The 22841-nt window shown below is 36.2% G+C and overlaps 1 protein-coding gene across 1 annotated transcript in view; it reads left to right on the plus strand.

The window, feature by feature from the left end:
• Positions 1-21144, plus strand: part of HEATR5B (HEAT repeat containing 5B) — a 101129-nt gene extending 79985 nt beyond the window's left edge. The window contains exons 30-36 of the mRNA XM_047852537.1: positions 2019-2146; positions 5343-5487; positions 6604-6870; positions 7934-8158; positions 14633-14784; positions 15991-16204; positions 20369-21144. Coding sequence (XP_047708493.1) covers positions 2019-2146; positions 5343-5487; positions 6604-6870; positions 7934-8158; positions 14633-14784; positions 15991-16204; positions 20369-20673 — 1436 coding nt within the window. The 3' untranslated portion in view covers positions 20674-21144. The remainder of the gene's footprint in view (positions 1-2018; positions 2147-5342; positions 5488-6603; positions 6871-7933; positions 8159-14632; positions 14785-15990; positions 16205-20368) is intronic.
• Positions 21145-22841: the final 1697 nt, after the last annotated feature.

Here is a 22841-nt window from a genome sequence, read left to right on the forward strand (position 1 = left end):
GGCCCAAAAACTTACATGCCGTTCTGCACAAAGAACAGTAAATAGTAGGAATGTGACAAGAAAGGGCTTTGGGCCAGGGGCAGTAAACTGTGGGACAGGGCTAGGAAATATGTGCAGGAAACTGGTTTTAGTAGGTTTGTTTGTACAGGTCTATTTCAGCCTTGACTCTCAGTCTGGTCTTCCTGATACAGGGAGGGCACCTTTCTCATGAGAAATTTTATGACCTGCTTGTAGGTAGAAAGGGGTCTGCTGTTCATCAAGTACCTTCAGCTCAAAATAACCAATATGCCAGAGAGGCATATTTTGGTGTGGCATGTTCTGAACTCCTCCATCTTTCATTTTAATGCCATAGAAAGGTTTTATGTATCGCAGTTCAGAGGGAATAATAAAAGAATTTTTAGGGGCGCCTGGGTGGCGCAGTCGGTTAAGCGTCCGACCTCAGCCAGGTCACGATCTCGCGGTCCGTAAGTTCGAGTCCCGCATCGGGCTCTGGGCTGATGGCTCAGAGCCTGGAGCCTGTTTCCGATTCTGTGTCTCCCTCTCTCTCTGCCCCTCCCCCGTTCATGCTCTGTCTCTCTCTGTCCCAAAAATAAATAAAAACGTTGAAAAAATTTACAAAAAAAAAAAAATTTTAAGTACATTTTCTAAATTACTAACTGAATTTTTAATATAAAAATTTAATTATTAAAAATACTCTGGGGCGCCAGGGTGGCTCAGTCGGCTAAGCATCTGACTCTTGATTTGGGCTCAGGTCATGATCCCAGGGTTGTGGGATTGAGCCCTGTGTTGAGCTCTGTGCTAAGTGTGGAGCCTGCTTGGGATTGTCTCTCTCTCTCTGTCTCTGTCTCTGTCTCTTTCTCTGTCTCTGTCTTTCTCTCTCTCTCTCTCTCTCTCTCTCTCTCTCTCTCTCCTCCTGCCCTTCTTCCCTGCTCACATGCTCTCTCTCTAAAAACAAAAACAAAAACAAAAAAAACTACTCTAAAAATTTTACCTGTCGTGTCTACTCACAGAGCAGTACTGAATAATTTTCAAGAAAAAAAAGCTACATTTTTCTTTTTCAACAATAGATTTTATTTTTAGTTGGCACTTAACAAATTGTCCCATGAGGAAATAACAAATGCAAAGTTAAGGCAAATTTGAATAAATTTCAATTTATAATTGCTTTATAGGTGTTCTTTTAACATTAAGATATTATAGATTCTAATGAGGCTCTTAAGTGGTCTTATCTTTTCTGGGAGGGGAAAGGAACACAGAGTAAGATGGAAGTACAGAACTCGTCAGTAAATCTTATACATGAAAATATGAGAGACTTCTAGAACTATGACCTTACCCTTATGCAAATTAAAAACAATTGTTACCTGGAGCTCCTTGGTGGTTCAGTCAGTTGGGTGACTCATTCTTGGTTTCAGCTCAGGTCACCATCTCACAGTTCATGAGTTCAGGCTCTGCGTTGGGCTCCACAGCTGGTAGTGTGGAGCCTGCTTGGGATTCTCTCTCTCTCTCTCTGCCTTTCTCTCTGCCCCTCTCCTGCTCACGCTGTCTCTCTCAAAATAAATAGATAAAAAAAAAAAAAAAAAAATTGTTACCCAAGATATCCGTTGTGCATCTGTAGCTTGCCACTAAAAAAAACTTTGTAGATATGAAAATTGTTTGGCAACCATTTAATGAGAGTTAATTGTATAACTTTCATAAGTTTATTTTTAAAAGTCCTAGAAAGAAAAAATTGAATATCTTCTTAATCAACTTGATGACTGTGGAACTGCCTCCCTCCCCCAACCTCCAATTTCATTGGAGGCTACAATCTGTAGTTACAAATCTGTATTCTAAAAAGCTAGAATCTGTATTCTAAAGTTTGGCTGCTGCTTCTGGTAACCATTTGTAAGTCTACTTCAAGGTAGCATTAAATATATGCTAAAGCATCTGACAAAGAAATAGGAAAACTAGAGAAAAAAAATTGATGCGGAAGCAACGAAGTGTGTGATGGTGACAAATGTGTATTTTTATTATGTACATCGCAGGTGTGAGTATACAGTTCCTTTGTTCCCCTAGACCCGAAGAGCCTATTGAACACGTCACAGCATGTCTACAGGCCTTACACACCTTGCTAGATTCTCCTTATGCCCGAGTCCATATCGCAGAAGATCAGGTACAGTGTATTTCTATAACAATTTCTATAAATCGTATGCTTTGTTTTCGCCATACTTATCTTAAGATAATTTTCAACCTTACGAAATAAATCTTATGTAGTAACTATTCAGGATTTTGGCTTTATCTAAGGCATTATACTGAATGTTGGATGACCAGGCACAGCCAGCATAGAGAGTGGTCAGTATATCTTTGTAGATGTGTTCATCGGCAGTCAAGTACAACTAAAAATTAAGGGATGCCTTCCATCCCAGTTAATGATTCTACTAAAAAGGGGCTGAAGTAATTTATAAGGCTATTAAGTAAATTATGCCACTTTTAAATGTTTGATAAAGTTTTATCTCTCATTTAATGAGATTGTTTTTTGTACTGCTCAAGTACTCCTCTAAACAGTTTAATGAATTGCTTTTTCTAATTTCTGTGGGGATTATTTAGAGGCCTTTATTCATGTTCCAGAAGCAAGCTACCAGCGGATTTGTTACTCTTCTTTTTAATTCGAAATTCTTTCCCTGGGGGCACCTGGGTGGCTCAGTCTGTTAAGTGTCAGACTTCAGCTCAGGTCATGATCTCATGGTTGATAGGTTGCAGCCCCGCATCAGGCTCTGTGCTGACAACTGGAGCCTGGAGCCTGCTTCGGATTCTGTGTCTCCCTCCCTCTCTCTCTCTCTCTGCCCCTCCCCTGCTCGTGCTCTGTCTGTCTCTCTCTCTCTCTCTCTCAAAAATAAAATAAAAACATTAAAAAAATTTATTTTCTTTTCATAAGAAACATCTTTTTGGTTGCCATCACTACCATGTGGGGTAATTTTCTATAAACCACAAACTAACAGATAAAAAACAAAGTTGCTGTCATTTCATTATATATTCATTGCACCCCAGCCTCGCATCCTGAAGCTATTCCTCAGCTGTACTACAGATTACTGCAAGAAACTTCAGGGTTGTCTTCAAATAGTCACACATATAAAATTCAATCTGTGAATGAAAAGGGAATACTATATTTACACTCAGTAATTTGGGTGTTAACATAATTTGTCCCACACCTAACTACCTAGCTATTTTTGCACATAATAGTGTTTTGTTTATGCAAGCACTGCTTTACACTTGGATGGGTTTTGTTTTTTTTTTTCTCCTGAGTTGGTTCCTATGATTTCAATATCATCAGAGTACATTGACTCAAAAATTGTATTCATTCACCCAACAACTTTTACTCTGTGCCTGTCCTGGCATCAGACACATTTTGAGGCTATAGGTATCAAAAATGGTTTCACTGCATCTGGATTAGGAGACCAGTACAATATGATAAGTGCTGAGCTAGCGGATGTAACGGTCTGATGAGGACAGAGGGGAGGAGTGCTGACATTATCAAGGAAAATAAAGATTGGGTTGTCAAAGGAGATGATGGTTGGATTACATCTTAAAAGAGTTATTAGTGAGGCAGCACAAGAGGTATGGGTTTTCCTCTCCAAGAGAGAAGCAGATACAAAGACAAGAAGGTATGAAGAACAGGACCAGTTCAAGGACACTACTATCATTTACTGTGGCCAAGGCAAAAAGAGCATGTTGGGGTTGTTAGATGAGGCTGGACAATGGGGAAAAGGCCAGCTCATGAAGATTCCTTTATGGCATGTTAAAGCATTTAAAATCTATCTTGAAAGTGATAAGGAATCATTAAAAATGGTAAAATAGGGGCACCTGGGTGGCTCAATCGGTTAAGCATCCGACTTCAGCTCAGAGCATGATCTTGCAGTTCATGGGTTTGAGCCCCGTGTTCGGCTCTGTGCTGACAGCTTGGAGGGAGCCTGCTTCAGATTCTGTGGCTTCCTCTCTCTCTCTGCCCCTCCTCTGCTCATGCTTGCTCTCCCCTCTCTGTCTCTGTCTCTCTTTCAAAAATAAATATTAAAAAAAAAAAATTAATGTTAAAATAGAGGAATGACATGATTAAACTTATATTTAAGAATATGGTAGATATAGATTTGATCACTTTCATCAATCTCGTAGAGATTGGTCTGTAAGAGATGATAAGGGAGGCAGGGTGACCAAATTAAGAGGCTCTTTTCATAATTCCAAAGAAGTGATTAATTACACTGGCCTAGGAAACTGAACAAAGGAAGAAGAAAAGAGGGCCAAGACTGGAGCTTGAGGGATAAATAGCAAGTAAGGATGGAGATGAGGGAAGTAAGTCAACAGTGGAGATCACTAGAGTGGTAGGAGGAGAACTAAGAACAGAGTTACTAGGGCAAGAGAGAGTTTCAGAGATAGACAAGTCTCAGAAGAAACAGGATCCAGTATATAAGGACATAAGAGAGTCCCAAGGAGGTTACTGGTGACTTTGGGCAGAGCCAGACAGTGGAAGAGTGAGGAGTAAATGAGAGGGTGAAGGAAGTGGAAGCATCTATCTAGGCTGGGAACAGAGGAAGAGATAGAAAGGACATAGAGGCAAGAGAGAAGGATCTGACTGGGTTCAGGGGAGGAGGGCGAATTAGACAGGAAAGACTTGAGTGTTTTCCTTATACTGGGGAGAAGAGCCTAACCAGAGGGAGAGAGGTTGATGATATATGAAGTACAATCAAGGTCCTTGAAGAACCCTTGGGAGGTCAAATAGGATAGGATAGGAAGCAAATGAGGAAAGATGAACCAGCCTTGGGTAGAGCCTGGATACTTAGTCTTAAGGAAAAAGGCAAAGGTGGCTTTGGTTATAGTTAAGTGGTTTTTTTCCCCCTTTGAAATCTGAGGCAGGGTCATTGGATGGGTTTGATGTGGAAGATTGTAAGAAGCTTAAAATGAGTGGTGAAAGTTTGTAATAATTGCTGAGATGAATTGGACAGGGACTTACTAGAAGGGCTTAGAATCCCTGGTAGACAACTCCTGGTGCTCAGCTAGGATTGGAAATCATAAATTTAGTGGCATTGTACTTTAGCAATGCCATTTAGTTCAAATGGAGGAAAGAAATAGGAGAATGATCATTTTTTTAATATAAAAATTATTTAAACGCAAAAATAATTTGTTGACTGAAAAGGTGTTGGGATACAATATGACCATTTCTCAAGATTGTTATAATTTTCTTATTTGTTATGTAGTCATAAATGTTAACTTTAGTTACCAACTTTATTTTTACACGCATATTTTCTTAGATTTTAATAACCTAAATTTATCCTTTGAAATTAAGATAAATTAAGTTTACCTGAATTAATTTATAATAGCTGATTGGCGTAGAGTTGCTGAGTGTTTTGCACCGCCTCCTGCTGACCTGGAACCCCCCATCTGTCCAACTGCTGGTTACTGGAGTTGTACAACAGATAGTAAGAGCTGCTCAGGATTATTTGCAAGAAAAAAGAAACACTCTAAGTAAGTACTAGAAATTATGCTAACTTTGAAATAGATCTTATTTGTACTCTGACATTTTAAGTATCAATGCCAGCAAGTTTTTAATAAAAATTTTAATCAAAAAATTTAATCATATATATAGAAGATTTGCAGTTGATTTTGCTTTAATTAGAAAGAGACAAATGAGGGGCACCTGAGTGGCTCACTCAGTTGAGCATCTGACTCTTGGTTTCAGCTCGGTTATGACCCCAGAGTTGTGGCATTGAGCCCTGTCAGGCTCCGTGCTGAGTATGGAGCCTGTTTAAGAGTCTCTCTCTCCCACTCCCTCTGCCCTGCTTGTGCTCTCTCTCTAAAAAAACTAAACAGGGGCGCCTGGGTGGCTCAGTCGGTTGGGCGTCCAACTTCGGCTCAGGTCATGATCTCGTGGTCTGTGAGTTCAAGCCCCACATCAGGCTCTGGGCTGACAGCTCAGAGCCTGGAGCCTGTTTCGGATTCTGTGTCTCCATCTCTCTCTGACCCTCCCCTGCTCATGCTCTGACTCTCTCTGTCTCAAAAATAAATAAATGTTAAAAAAATAAAAAATAAAAAAAAATAAAAAAGCTAAACAAACAAAAAACCCAAAGGAAATTGCTGATAGCTATTTCTCACCTTCAAAAGTGTCAAGTTGATATGGTTCAATCTAACATGTGTGTTACTCGTAATATGAAATACATTCCAAATAAAAATACCTAATAAGAATTTTTGAGACGGAGAGAGACAGAGCATGAACAGGGGAGGGGCAGAGAGAGAGGGAGACACAGAATCAGAAGCAGGCTCCAGGCTCTGAGCCATCAGCCCAGAGCCCGACTCGGGGCTCGAACCCACGGACCGCGAGATCGTGACCTGAGCTGAAGTCGGACGCTTAACCGACTGAGCCACCCAGGCACCCCTGAATTGTCCTTTACCTTTAAGGAGAGGTCAATAAACAGAATTCTAGGAAGGCAGAGAATTATTCTGAAAGACATGTGCTATCAGTCAGACATTCAGTTATAAATTCTTTTGAAGGAATTTCTCAAATATACTTATTGTGTAGTTTTATCTACTCTGTGCTATTTTTTTTTTTTTTTGCTGGAAATTGTATCCATTTTTCCCCCCAAGATGAAGATGATATGGAAAAAGAACCCTGTCCTGTAGTAGGAGAAGGAGGTGACAGCGGTGGTCTTGTTCCTGGAAAATCTCTTGTGTTTGCAACTATGGAGCTGTTGATGTTCATTTTAGTGCGACATATGCCACATCTCAGTACCAAGATGTCCGACTCCCCCAGTCACGTAGCCACTAAAACTCGACTGTCAGAAGAAAGTGCTCGTCTGGTGGCAGCCACAGTTACCATACTCTCTGACTTACCGTCCCTTTGCTCGCCTGCTGGTACAGTATTGAACACTATTTGCAAATGCATTATATTGCAGTAGACAAAGATGAGCCTTCCTTTGTTTTTAAGTGCTGTTATGACTTATTTTCCCTCTTAAATCTCAAGTATGGAAGAAGTCAGTCTTTTACGACGTTTACCTTTTGGAGCCTATAAAGGTTAAGGATTTAAAAAACCAAAAACTCCAGATGCTCTTCAGATATATTTCAGACAAACCAGCAAAGAGATAGAAGCACAGCTTGAAGCAAGACACTGAATGTTAGTGGACAGACATAAGGCGGGACGACTAAACCTGTTAGTTTCTGGTCTAGTTGCCACTTTTGAGTAACACTGACAAACTACTAAACGTCAGATGACTGTGACAACCAACTGTAAGGAGTAACTAGAGAAATTATAGCTGCACAGATTATAGCTGTCTGCAGATACCTGAAAAATACCAGATGGAAACTTAGACTTTCCCTCTACTTATCTAGGAGGGAGAAATAGGAGAAATAGTATCAGGAGATGTAAAGGCAAATTTCAGCTCAATGCAAGCCTGTGGATGTAAAAATAATGCATCCAATGACCTTCGAGTTCTTTTAGCTAGAAATTCTGGAATTTTTTTCATTTCTTCTTTGCTTTACCCATATAGTCTTTTCATCATTTTTCCCAGCATGGTTAAGGCTGACTTGAATACACTGAAGATTGATTACATGTCTTAGAATTGTTACATGATTCAATAAGTTACTCAGATGCTTATCAAAGGATATGGTAGTGCTTCCCTTCTGGTTCTCTATCTTCCTTTCTCATTTTCATTTTGAAGGGCATGATTAGATGAAATACTGGAAATAATAAAAATAAGCTAGCCAGAATAAGAAAGAAAATATTGTCTTCTTTGAAATAACTTGCCACTTTCTCATTTTCTTTTTTAACATTGAATTAAGTAATAGGAATGCAGCACATTTTGTAAAACAACAAGGAAAAAAAATAATATTAAACCACAATCAAATGTGAAAACAATTGGAAGAACTGTAATATGAGAATTGAGTAGTTATGAGGTAATCTGATTTGTTTTCAATTCAGGATGTATGACAATCCTGCCCACAATTCTGTTTTTAATTGCAAGAATATTGAAAGACACAGCAATAAAATCGGCAGATAATCAGGTTCCTCCACCAGTCAGTGCAGCTCTTCAAGGGATTAAAAGCATCGTGACACTCTCGATGGCCAAGACGGAGGACACTCAGAAACAGTGGACAGCTCTAATTCGCAGCACTCTTGCGTGCATCCTGGAATATTCTCAGCCAGGTAACCTAAACAGGGCTTAAAATCCATAATGTATTTGGATATCTGTATGCCAATAAGTAGTTGAATGAGCTTATCAGAAAAGTGCTATAGAACACTGAAGCAACGCAGAGATGTCTTGTAGTCATGTTAGATAGGAATGTTAGTACCCCTTTCTGGATATTTGGATATTGACTATAAATGTCCTTGTCGTAGCACTTAAATACATGTTGGAGGTTCCTCAGGCCAAAAAGGACAGAAGATTTCAGAAAACATACTCAGAATCAAATTGATATGTGTTAAAATATTTTTTTGCTTCCATTTTTTAAAATAAATATAATAAAATAGAGAAAGTTGAAGTATCTGTCACTCACCAAGCTTATCCTCAAATGAAACCACAGCCTTGATTTAGATATATTTCATTCCAGAAATACTTTTATATGTAAATATACTTTTTGTACTAATAAATATAGGTCCTTATTAATAAATAATAAAAATAAATGTATATATTAATAAATGTATACATGGGTTATATATAAAATGAGATAAATAACCATGCGCAATATATAGTATTTTTGTGTTTTTAAATTTTTTTAATGTTTTTATTTATTTTTGAGATAGAGACAGAGCATGAGCAGGGGAGGGGCAGAGAGAGAGGGAGACACAGAATCTGAAGCAGGCTTCAGGCTCTGAGCTGGCAGCACAGAGCCCGACTCACGGGGTGTGAGATTATGACCTGAGCTGAAGTCGGACGCCCAACTGACTTGAGCCATCCAAGTGCCCCTCTTTTGTGTTTTTCAATCGACATAAGTAATGTCACAGCATGTCATTCTGCCATTACGTTCTCACTCAAGAGTAAGGTTTTTTGGAGCTATTAATGTGTACATATAAAATTCTCATTTATTCCTTCTATATAACTTCTATATAGTTTCCATCACATGAATTTTTCAGTTATTATTCATTCCCTGTCAACTGATATTTCTGCTGTTTCAGATTTTTCCCCATTATAAAAATTGCTGCCATGAACATCTTTATAAATTTTTCACATACTTGTGCTATGCTATTTTCTGGGGTACACCGCTACAGATGGAATTGATGACATATTTTAATTTTAATTTTAGGGGCGCCTGGGTGGCGCAGTCGGTTAAGCGTCCGACTTCAGCCAGGTCACGATCTCGCGCTCCGTGAGTTCGAGCCCCGCGTCGGGCTCTGTGCTGATGGCTCAGAGCCTGGAGCCTGTTTCCGATTCTGTGTCTCCCTCTCTCTCTGCCCCTCCCCCGTTCATGCTCTGTCTCTCTCTGTCCCAAAAATAAATAAACGTTGAAAAAAAAATTAAAAAAAAAAATTTTTAATTTTATCAGACCTGGCCAAATTGCTCTCCAAAGTAACTATGTGAATTTAAACACCCACCAGCAGTGGATGATAATCTCTGTTTCTCCATGTCCTCACCAAGACTTGGTATTTCAGACTTTTAAATTTTGCTATCTGATGGGTAAAATATACTGTCTTGTTGTTTTAATGTGCATTTCTCATTTTCCTAGTGAGTATAATAAGCATTCTTCATTCTTGTGTTTAATTTTGAGGGAAATGCTTATTTGCACTTTTGTTCATTTCTATTCTGTGTTTGACTTTTTCTTTCATTTTATTTCTGTTGTAAAGACAGAAACAAAGATGGAAGACAAAGAATAATAAAGATTTTCCATGTCACGTTTCACGTATTAAAATTTGCCATGTCACCTTTCACGCATTTCCACATTAAAACTGTGGAGCAGGCCCATGAATTAACAGACAGCACAACGAAACACGCAAATTGCTTTAAAACAGACATTTATGCACATGAGAATATAATACATGATAAAGACCATTCATTATCCTTCAAATGGTTTGTGTCAGGTAGCTGTTTGAGATATCAGTTCCAGTTAGGCCCTCACCTTAGATCATGACTCAAAATAAATACCAGATAAATTAAAATGATAATATAACATTTTATTTATTTATTTTTTTTTTTAATTTTTTTTTTTTTCAACGTTTATTTATTTTTTTGGGACAGAGAGAGACAGAGCATGAACGGGGGAGGGGCAGAGAGAGAGGGAGACACAGAATCGGAAACAGGCTCCAGGCTCCGAGCCATCAGCCCAGAGCCCGACGCGGGGCTCGAACTCCGGGACCGCGAGATCGTGACCTGGCTGAAATCGGACGCTTAACCGACTGCGCCACCCAGGCGCCCCGATAATATAACATTTTAAAAATAGTTACAGAAAATACATGTACAACTTTTATGTAAGGATGGCAACAGAGTGTGTAAGTGTAAGAACGGAAAATATCACAGAGGTAAATATCAACATACTAGGCTATAGAGTAACTTCTACCTGTCAAAACCTCTTACATTAAAAGGTAGCTGAAAAAAAAGACAGCTGAAAAACTGACAACAATATTTATGTTAGTGTTAATATCATTAATATACAAAGAAGTCTTGTAAGATAAACATTTAACACCCAATAGAAGGGGAAAGAACATACATTACTGAAAAGTAGAGATGACCACCAAGCATATAAAAAAAAAATCAACCACATTAATAAGCAAAGAAATATCAACAAAAATGAAATAATATCAAATTTTTCTTGTAAAGTTGATTTTTTTTTAAATGTGATTGTACAGTTGGCATTGGTACCCGTAGAACATTTTCATACTTTGCTGAAGGGAGTTTAAAATGGTTTAAACTTTTAGGGAATCAATTCTATAGAATGTACAAAGCATTTTCAAGGATTCATTATGTTCAAGGTTATTTATCACAGTCTATTTTACAATAATGAAAATATGTGATAAATATAATTACCTGGCAGTGGGAAAAATTATAAAATACATGATTATATATTAATTTGGATTATATATCCATTATATCTATTAAAATCATATTTATAAATACATACAAAAAGAATGCAGACCAGAAGGATTTAAAACAGTACCTAGAAATTAAACTGTCACTTGATGGTAGAATTACTTTTATTTCCTTCCCTAGACCATTTTTATATGTTAAACAATGACCTTGTGTTATTTTTATTATCTGAATTTTTAAAAATTTATTTGGAAAGGAAAACCTCAATTAGTTTTATTAGTGCTACTGGAACTATTTTAGCTGTATCTTGAGTGAATGTTTATAACCAACTAAAGAAATGTTAAATACCATATTTATATATGCATGTGTATGTATATACGTGTAAGTACATAAATAGATATGAGTAACAAGATAAATAGTTAAGAATTTGTTTAAAAATCTAAATATTGTTTTAATTTTCACGGGGCAGTTCCGTAGTCAATAATCATGTTTTTTAAATTGTCAGTTACAAGGGAAGGTTTTGATATTTTATCAGTCTAGTAATATTAAATTAATTCAAAAGTATGATAAAAGAATGAACTTGCCTAAGATATTGTGTCCAGAACTGAACTCTTAGGAGATGGTCAATATGAAAATGGGATCAAGGCCGCAAGTACCATTGTGTATAATATATGTATAGTATATGTAAGCAAGGCAAGCAGAATCCCTTGCTTTACAAGAAAAGTTTCGTAATTGAGAATTTTTATTATAGAAATCATATTTCCTAGTATAAAATCTGAGACTTCCACTTAGAAAAAATGTATATATGTATGTATGTGAACACATACACCCACGAATAGAAATCTCCTTGGATGTAGTGTATACTCTTAATATTGCTGCAGGTTTTTTTTCATTTCTAAAAACTTCAATTTTGAATAGATTTCAAACTTTTTAAAAGTTACAAGAATAACATAGTTAACTACAGTATACTCTTCTCCTCAATTCACCAGCTGTTAACATTTTGCCACGTATCTTATTACTCTATAATCCACATGTTATTGTTAATATTATCGTTGTTAATTATGCTGAGCCATTTGAGAATACACTGAAGTCATCATGACTCTTTACTACTAAATGCTTTATGGCTATTCTAAGAACAAGAACATTTTCTTACATAACCACAGAAGAATTATCACATGTAAGCAATTTAACACTGATATAATGCTGTTGTTATTCATATTCAAATTTACCAGTTGTCCTAATAATGACTTGAATAGAAGTTTTTTCTTTTTCTTTTTGATACAGTCCAAGATCACGCATTGTACTTGTCTTAATGCTTTAGTCTTCTTTAATCTGAGTCAGTCTCTCTCAACTTTTCTTTATCTTTCATGATACTGTCCTTTAAAAGTGCAGACCATCTATTTTATAGATTGTTTTTCAGTTTGGAATTGTGTGTGTGTGTGTGTGTGTGTGTGTGTGTGTGTGTGTGTGTGTGTTTCTTGTGCTTAGATTCAGGTTATGCTTTTTTGGCAGGAATACTGTATGATTTTGTTAGGTCTTTCTCAGTGCATCATGTAAAGAGGCATATAATGGTGTTTCGTCTCATTATTAGGAGTCTTTTTTTTTTAATGTTTATTTTTGAGAGCACGAGAGACAGAGAATGAGCATGAGTGGGGGAGACGCAGAGAGAGAAAGAGATGGAGACACAGAATCCGAAGCAGGCTTCAGGCGCTGAGCTGTCAGCACAGAGCCCCATGTGGGGCTTGAACTCACGAACCATGAGATCATGACCTGAGCCAAAGTCAGTGCTTAACTGACTGAGCCACCCAGGCACCCCCCCCCCCATTATTAGGAGTCTTAACTTTAATAACTTGATTAAGATGCTGTCTGCCATATTTCTCCACCATAAAGTTTACATTTTTCCCTTTTACAATTAGTAAGGAATTTGTAGGGAGATACTTTGAAACTATATCAATTATCTGTTTCCCATCAAGCTTTTACCCAATGGTTTTTGTTTTTGTTTTTGTTTAGTAAGTAAGCCCTACCCCCAGTGTGGGCATTGAATTCAAGACCCTGAGATCAAGGGTCACATGCTCCACCAACCCAGCCAGCCAGGCGTGCCATACCCAGTCGTTTTAATATCTGTTATACCTGAACCAGTTCTTACTGTGATGATGTCAAAATGATAATTTTCTAACTTCTTCATTAGTTTTCTTCCTTTTACATTTATTAGCTGGCATTTCTCTGAAAGGAAGAGCTTTTTCTTTGCCTTCATTTGTTATTTTTTATATGGTTATTGTTTATTACTATCAGTACAGACTTATGATTCTTTTTTTAGTTCAGTGGGTCCATTAATGTCATTTTGACATATCTCCATTATTTCCTGAGCACATTTTTACTTTCTGGCACCAAGATGTGGCAAACTTACCTTATGTTTTCCCTATTACTGTTCTGGAATTAGTCACTTCTCTAAAAAAGCCCTGGTTTCTTTTAGTAGGAAATGGTATTTAGATAGCAAATCTTAAAGTCGCAATTTTAAAATAAAGTGTTAATTTTCCAACAAAAAATTGCTTGCAGTGTCACAAACTCTGAGTTAGAGATTGTTCAATAATATTCCTACTACAATAATACAGTAATATTCCTATGATGGAGTTCTCAGGTTTTTAACATCTGTGACTTAGGTTATTATAGATTGGCTGAATCCTTCAGATTTTACATCTCTTCCTTTTCTTCAAGTTAGTGGGCTTCTTCTCAACTATTTTTGTAGCACATTCTATTTTATGCTGGTACCCTAATTAGGAGATAGTGTTAGCATATTAAATATATTCATAATCCTGATAAATTACTGATGATAGAGTATTTGCAATTTCCAAATTAGTCCAAATTCATATGTAAAGAATGTTAGTAAGTTCAGCTGTGGAAGAAATGATAATGACAAAATAGTTGAGGTCTCTTCTTTTATGTTTTTTTTTTCTTATTTTATATGTTTAATAGTACTTTTCTTCAGAAAAAATGTATATATTTCCTGTGTTTCTAATAACATACTGTATTTCCATTAGGTTAAAGTCATATCTATTCCCAAATAAATGGTTGCAATAGCAAGAAGTTCTTTAAAATTATGAGAATACTGCCTTCAGGAAATTGTACGAGATTTTTTTGATTATGGTTGTATAGAACTTAAAGGTTTCATATTTACTGAATATAAAGGTGATATCACTAACAAAGAACACTCTGGATTTTTAAACTACTTAGAATATCTTATAATCACCTGGCTTTGTTGAAGGAATAGCTGTATTTGGAAATTGTTGATCAGTCTAAACTACAAGGAAGTTACGTAACTTTTAAGTAATTTTACATTACAGTGTTATCTTTCCTATTCCAATTTGCTTTCCCTTGTAGAGTTCTTATTAGGATTTATGCCTGATTTTTTTTCAGTTAATATTGCATCATCCAGAAAAACAAGGAAAAAAACCTTAAATACAGGAAGTATCCCTGTTTCCTTAGTAGTAGATGAGTTCTATCCATAAAGTTGTTTATGGACTGCATTAGATTGAGGTACATGCTGCTGTAAATGTCTTTTAGGGGAGAGAAGGTTATTGCTCATGTTTGGAATTCCAAAGCATGTTGGAAACAAGACATTGCTTTCATTTTTCACGTATTTTAATATTATTCATATATTTCAGAAGATTCCATGCCTATGCCTGATGAAGTAAGCATGCTAACAGCGATTGCACTCTTCCTGTGGTCTGCTAGTAGTGAAATAATAGGAGTCCAGTCATTACAGAATGGCTGCATGAACAGATTTAAGAATGCATTGAATTCATGTGACCCATGGGTAAGTTACACTTAAACATAGAGGTAAACATTCCACTTTATCAATAATATTTCAGATTGGTTCACTAAAAGGGGTAATACATCAAATGAGAACCTAAATATTTGCTATGTGGTTTTTAAATAGAAAAGCTGGAAAAGATCACAGGGTTTAAGCACTAGGAGACACATTATGTGTATGTTTATTCTCCAATGTCTAAAATATTTTATTAACTCTGACTTATATTGGTAGAAATTTTACATGAGTCTGCGATTATATTTTTCACTGTTTACTTAATGGCACCAAGAACATTAAAAAATAAATTTGTATTATTACATGTTTTGATGAACCTATTGGAAACTAGTTTTTCTAGAAAATAAATTTTTTTGGTTTCACAGTGTCAAAGTCTGAACTAATGATTCTCAAACCTGCTTCGTATCAGAAAAAAAAAAATCAGTTTAGTAACATGATTCCTAGAACTCTGCTACTGTCTTCCTGAATCATAAATCTGTATTTTAAAAATATTGCCCAAGTATTTATGTCCAGCAAGGTCTGGTAACTTCTCTTCTACCAAAGTGCTGAAACAGCTTTATTCCACTATTTGTCCCATATGGTGATGGACCTTCCTTTGATCCTTCCTTCCTTCCTTCCTTCCTTTTTTTTTTTTTTTAATGGTAATATGAAGTATTTCTAAGCTAAAGTGGAGTCAATGAGATTTTACTTTCTAGAGACCTAAAACACTTAAGTTGCCATAAGCAGTTATTTCCAGGGAATTCAAATGAATGTGAGGTGTCTTACCAGTGTATTTTTATAGCATTGTTTGACATCAGTTAGATATTCGCCTTCCTTACTAAATATGTTAGGTTAAAGTGGGAGGGACAATTGTCGAGTAAAGAAAAAATTAAAAACAAAAATTGGAATTCCTCGTTTCTAGCGTCTTCCACACTAATGAAATACACAAATTATATAGGCTTGGTAATTTGGCAGTTACCGTATAAAGAATGTTTTTTTGATTAATTTCTTTTAAGTTAGTTTTTTTTTAGTTAGCTTATTGACAATTTTGTTATTTTAGCTTCATTTCTATAAATAGAAAATGGCATTAATTCATCCTACATTTTAATTTTCATCCTATAGTGTCGTATCTTTTCTTCCTATATTAAGTTGCAGTGTGAGTGTACACAAACAAGAACTATTGCACATGTTAATTAACGAAATTACTTTCTTCTATAGGTTCAAGCCAAATGTTACCAGCTTCTCTTGTCAGTCTTCCAACATTCCAATCGTGCCCTTTCAACTCCTTATATCCATTCCTTAGCTCCAATAGTAGTTGAAAAGCTGAAAGCTGTTGAAAGAAACAGACCAGCCAGTAGCACAGAACTTTTAGCCGTTCAAGAAGGAATCAAAGTTCTTGAAACGTTAGTTGCTCTTGGGGAAGAACAGAACAGTAAGTATTTGTATAAAAATCCAAGTCTCAAATGAAGAACTGTATTTTATATATATATGTATGTGTGTATATATATATATTATATATATATATATAATATATATATATATATAAAATTTTATATTGGACACAGGCCATTGCAATAGTAAGTTTACTAGGAGTGGTTACTATCGGAAAGCTTAATATTTTTCTTAGGGTGCTAATAATATAGTGTATTGAGTTGATTTATATTCACTTTTTATGAGCAAGAGGTTAAAATAAATTACTGATGGCATTACAGCACATTGATGTTTTTTCCTAGGAATGTAGTCTTTAAGAACTAGGGAAAAAAAAAAGAACTAGGAAAACTATGGATGTTTAATAGATTTATAAAAATAATTTATTGTTGTGTTCATAATAGAAGTACAAAAGCTTTATAACAAACATGATCAGATTAGTATTAATACCACACATCATTCCTAAAATCCTTCCAATTTTGAAATTTAAAAATTATTTTTATTTAATGAAAAGCTACCACATACATACATCAATTTAATCACAGACTTAGCTTAATACCTACTCTTTATTCCCTTGATTTCATCACAATCTAAAATTTGTCTTTAGAAATAGGACTTTTAATTATTGCAGAAAGACTATACCTTTTAAACTAGTACCTTATGATTGAACATTAAGCTAGTTCCAATTTTTCAAAATCATAAATAATTGAGCTAAGTATCCTTGTACACATTTGGGATTCTTTGTATCTTTCTTTGGGATTCTAAGTATCTTTGTACAGATTTTTTATTCTGTTTCTCAGACAAATTCCTTAAAGTGAAATGACTGGGTTGAAGGAAATGTACATTTTTAAGGCTTTTAATATATATTGCTGGTTTATGCTCCAGATAACAATTATATCCATTTTTCTATCATAAGTTTTTTCTTCTTCCCTTGAAAAAAATTTTTACAGGAAATTGGGAAGATAGGAGAGATTTTGAAAAAGCTATTGTAATAGTTTCCCTATAAAGTAATGATCCAGGGGTACCTGGAACCAGGGGCTCAGTCGGTTAAGCATCTGACTTCAGCTCAGGTCATGATCTCACAGTCTGTGGGTTGGAGCCCCACATTGGGCTCTGTGCTGACAGCTCAGAGCCTGGAGCCTGATTCAGATTCTGTCTCCCTCTCTCTCTGACCCTCCCCCTCTCGCACTCTGTCTCTCTCTCTCTCTCTCAAAAATAAATAAACACTAAAAAAACTTTTTCTAAATAATAATTCAAAACTATGATAGTGAAAAAGGATAAACGTAAAGGTGATTATGAAGAAAAAGTTTTTTTTAATTTTATTTATTTATTTTAAGAGACAGAGACTGAGTAAGTGGGGGAGGGGCAGAGAGAGAGAGAGAGAGAGAGAGAGAGAGAGAGAGAGAGAGAGAATCCCAAGCAGGCTCCAAATTGCCAGTGCAGAGCCCAGTTAGGGGCTCGAACTCACAAACTGTGAGATCATGACCTGAGTGGAAATCAAGAGTTGGATGCTTAACCGACTGAGCCACCCAGGTGCCTCTGAAAAAAGAAATTGATCTTATACACCAGTCTTATTGTATGTCTTAAAAGTCTTGGTATAGGGGTGCCTGGATGGCTTGGTCAGTTAAGCATCTGACTTCAGCTCAGCTCATGATCTCACGGTTTGTGAGTTCGAGCTCAGAGCCTGGAGCCTACTTCAGATTTTGTGTCTCCCTCTTTCTCTCCCCCTTCCACCTCTCGTGCTCTGTCTCTGTCTCTCTCTCTCTCTCAAAAATAAATAAACATTAAAAAAAAATTTTTTTAAGTCTTGATGTAGTACACAGCATCTGTTATCTGAGTGAAGCAATCTTAAAAAATGAAGAAACTATGATAATACTTATTGTTGATGATATTTCACTAATATTTATTATGAGAATATATAGCAATTTACATATATAATATATAGTATAAAGTTATACTTAATACTACAATACATAGTTATAGAAAATACAATACTATAAAACCCAAAGTGTAAATTTTCAGCTTTTAAATTTGCTTTATCACTCAATGTTTTTCACATCAGTTCCAAATGCTAATTTTTGTTTTTAACTTGATAGTATCCATTACAGAAATAGACAATGAAGTTTTTTCACCCGACATGACCAGGGTTACAAGCTAAAGACATTGGATTTATATTTGAGTCTTAATTTTTATTCATCTTTATCCAATCTGTTACTCAAAACTTATCCTATCTTTTTTTGAAACTTCTCTAGGATTCAAGAGACTCTGACTTCCTATTCTTATATCTAATCATCTCATAACTAGATAACTATAATAATTTCCTAAAAGTATTCCCCATCAATTTTACCTAGAACAATTTAACTCTTCTTTAAGAACTGTGCGTAGTATCCTCTTGCATTACTGCCTCAAGTCTGAATATTCTTGCTCAGTTCTCAAAACTTTATTCTACTCCCTAATGTGTACTCACTAACCTGACCAATCCAGTTTTCTCCTTCAGCTTATTTTAATCTCTATACAGTCTGCATTCTCTTTTCACTTTTCTTGGGTGTGTTTCTTCCCCCTCTTTCTCCTTATACAAACGGATTCAACCTGTGTCAGACCTCATTTCTTTAGGGAAATGTTGCCTGATTACTCAGCCCTCTCTGACCTCTCCCTTCATACAATTTCTTTGGCAGTTATGATCAACCGTATTCTATGGCCCTGAGATTTTAAGATCATCACTAAAAGTATAAAATCCCAAAGTATTCCTCAGCTGTGTGAGTTTTTTGAGGAACTCTAGCTCAGATGCCAACCACAGATTTTTAGCACTTAGTTCTATAATTGTTCGGTGTACTGTATACTCTTTTTTTTTTTTTTAAGTTTATTTGTTTAATTTGAAAGAGAGGGTGAGTGCCAGCAGGGGAGGGACAGAAAGAGAGGGAGAGAGAGAGAATCCCAAGCAGGCTCCGTGCTGTCAGCCCAGAGCCCTATGCGGGGCTCAAACTCAGGAACTGTGAGATCATGACCTGAACTAAAGTCTGGAATCAGACGTTCAACCAACTGATCCACCCAGGCACCCTGTGCTGTATAGTCTTTTCAGCTAGGTAATAATAGTTTTAAGTATAGATGAATTATTAAATATTTCCTAGAATGCTTAGCACATTTCTAGATACTTAATGGGTAAATAATTTATAATGTATTTTTTCCAGTTAATTAAGTGTTAAAACCAAACCTTGCTTTTCAACGTAATGGTGGAAAGCCTTGTCTGCTCTAGTATGCACAGTGTGCTGAAGATAATTTCATATTTATTTGATAATTTACTATTATATGTTCATTATGAAAGTTCTTATTAAACAGTAATGTTATAATTCTGTGTGAGGAACATTCAGCTAACTACCTTATTTGAGGATTCTTGGGACTTTTAAAATATCAGCTTGTTGTCTTCTTTCTTCTGAAATTTTATCATGGAAAAATCCAATTGATAAGAACCTCTGAGTGGTTTTCAAGAGAAAGGGTGTTTATGTGTTTGCTCATCCATTCAACAAATAGTTACTGAATGCCTGCTATGCACCAGGTGTGTTCTAGTCATGAAGTAAACACACAAAGATCCTTGCTCTTTAGCCCTAAATTCTTGGTTTTTAACCCTAAATTCTATATATTCCATTATTTTTGTGAGATTCTTTTCCCTAACTTACTGTGTGTTTGGGGAGATAATGAAATGGGAGAGAGTTATATTTCCATTTTAAAAAGAAATAAATACTTAGTTTTAGTTAAATGTTAGTAATTGGATGCTGTTCAGGTATCTGTTTCCTACTCGAACCTCCCCATTCTGGAATACCCTTAAAGATGTCATAATCTTACTAGCCGAATACATTCCACCAGATGGCAGTTGTAAAATGCTTGTTCCTTTTTAACCTTTTTAGGCAGTAATTTTTTTAATAGAACAAATTAATATAAACCTAAGATTTACAGTGTAACAAATCTGGTCTCAGCCAGATAGCTTAGCATTAAGTAAATATTTGATATCAATTATGAGTTATTGTTGAGTCTAAAACAGATTGTGTACGTGTATTTGCTTATGTTGTATTATGAGTGAGACCACCATGGTAATTGCATAATTTTAAAATTAAAGTTTATTGTAATTGGCAGACCCGGGATGATCTTCAGACTTTATCTTTGTTCTTTACAGGAGTCCAGTTACTTGCCCTTTTAGTTCCCACTTTGATCTCCTACCTGCTGGATGAAAATTCCTTTGCCTCAGCAAGCACGGTTTCCAAAGATCTTCATGAGTTTGCACTCCAGAATTTAATGCATATTGGACCTCTGTATCCGCATGCTTTCAAGGCAGTAATGGGAGCAGCGCCTGAGTTGAAAGTGCGTTTGGAAACTGCTGTTCGGGCAAGCCAAGCCAGCAAAGCTAAAGCAGCTACCAGGCAGCCAGCCCCGACCGTACATTCTGCACCAACGATTAAGCTAAAAACAAGTTTTTTTTAACTTGATATTCCATTTGTTTTTATTTATACTACCTAGTGGCACCTAATTAGCGATAGCAACTGTATCATTCCGAGCTATAGGTTCTGCATCATTTGAATTGTATGCCTCAGATGAGCAGGACAAGTAAAGTAATGCTCATGCCGCCGCTTTCTGATTTTGAAGGAGTGATTGTTTTTATCATGTGGTAGGTGTGCTTTCATTTTTCTCCTAATAATGTTTTGTTTTTGTTAATTAATTTATTTTTAAACACTGAGCCATAGGCTCTTAAATTTAAATGCTAAAAACAATTATATCATGTAGTTGGGCAGCCTATTGATATTGTCAGGAAAAAACAGGTCAGTATTCAGCATCTGTCATGAAAAAATTTAATTGAAAAACATGCAGAATTTAAATTTTGAAGTAACCAGAATAACGGAAATTATCTGTTTTGTGGTGTATATATAATATGAATAAAATCCCATTTTCTTAGCATTTCTCAGACTGTCCTTACCTTTCTGGTAGATCTTTTTACTTTCATATTAGATTACTAAATTATGCTTTGTGCGTAGTTTAATTGTTAACTGAATTAAAACTCTCATTTAAAGGTCCATTAAAATGTTTCAAATGTGGAATAATGTTCTGTGGGGTTTTTTTGGTTTTTTTTTTTTTTTTTTTGATGGCTAAAACTTTGGCCTTGGTTATGTTTTATAATTACAGTGCAGAGTCTTGAGCCCTGACTATGATGGTTACTTTTGTTCATCAAATATTTATTGAGTGCCTGCTGCATATAAGGCCTCAAGCTGAGCGCTGCAGGGCATACAAAAATGAATTAGTCATAATTATGATTATGCCAGTCTTTTGTGCAATGGGAATTTTACCGCATCAAATAGATAATTGATGAAACGAACATTTGCACAGTGTTGAGCAAATATTAAACACCAAGTTTTACCAGACGGTGTTACGTAGACTACAGGTGTCACATAGACTGCAGTAGCAACAGCACCTTTTTGAATATTCCAGATGCACACCTGTTTCTCATCGGCTGGCCTTCTATTGGCTTGCATACTCTCACCAGCTGGCAGCTCCCATCTCCTTGCTGGCTTTCCTTATTCAGTCTGTTAGGCCTCTCAGAGGGGGCTTTCGTTTGCCCATTCCTTACTTTCTTTTATGGCTACAGGGTTGTTGTTTCATCTCAAACTTGCTTTTCCAAAGTTATTCTTGTTTCAGGGGAGATATTTTTGGTAACAGTTTTATTGAGATGTAATTCAGACACCATATAATTCACCATTTAAAAGGTATAATTGAGGGGCGCCTGGGTGGCTCAGTCGGTTAAAGCGTCTGACTTTGGCTCAGATCATGATCTCACAGCTCTTAAGTTCAAGCCCAACGTTGGGCTCTGTGCTGACAGCTCGGAGCCTGGAACCTGCTTCAGATTCTGGGTCTCCCTCTCTGTCTACCCCTCCCCAACTCACGATCTCTCTCTCTCCTTCAAAAATAAATAAACTTTAGGGGCGCCTGGGTGGCTCAGTCGGTTGAGTGTCCGACTTCAGCTCAGGTCATGATCTCGCGGTCCATGAGCTCGAGCCCCGCGTCAGGCTCTGTGCTGACAGCTCATAGCCTGGAGCCTGTTTCAGATTCTGTGTCTCCCTCTCTCTCTGACCCTCCCCTGTTCATGCTCTGTCTCTCTCTGTCTCAAAAATAAGTAAATGTTTAAAAAAAAAAAAACTTTAAATAAATAAATAAACTTTAAAAAATAAAAATAAAAAATAGAAGGTATAATTCAATGGTGTTTAATATTTTCACAGAGTAGTGCGACAACCATCCCTACAATCAATTATGAACATTTTCATTACTCCAAAAAGAAGCCTCACGCCCTTTAGCAATCACCCTACAATCTTTCCATTTCTCCCTAGCCTGTCACTACAACAAATTTACTTTCAGTCTCCATCAATTCTCCTATTATGAACATCTCGTATAAATGAAATCATAGAATGGGGTCTTTTGTGACTGGCTTCTTGACTTAACGGTTGTTTCTTTCTTTGTTGGTTTTGGTGGGGGTTTATTAGCCTTCAAAAAACTTTACTGGGGGATAAGCCTAGCTCTAGTGGAAAAAGCCCACCTATGAAAGAAGACTGATTATTTAAGTTGGTCTGATGTACATCTATGAATTATACATTCATGGCTCAAAA

This window comes from Prionailurus viverrinus, chromosome A3 (assembly GCF_022837055.1).
Source record: "Prionailurus viverrinus isolate Anna chromosome A3, UM_Priviv_1.0, whole genome shotgun sequence".
Classification (NCBI taxonomy): Eukaryota; Metazoa; Chordata; class Mammalia; order Carnivora; family Felidae; genus Prionailurus; species Prionailurus viverrinus.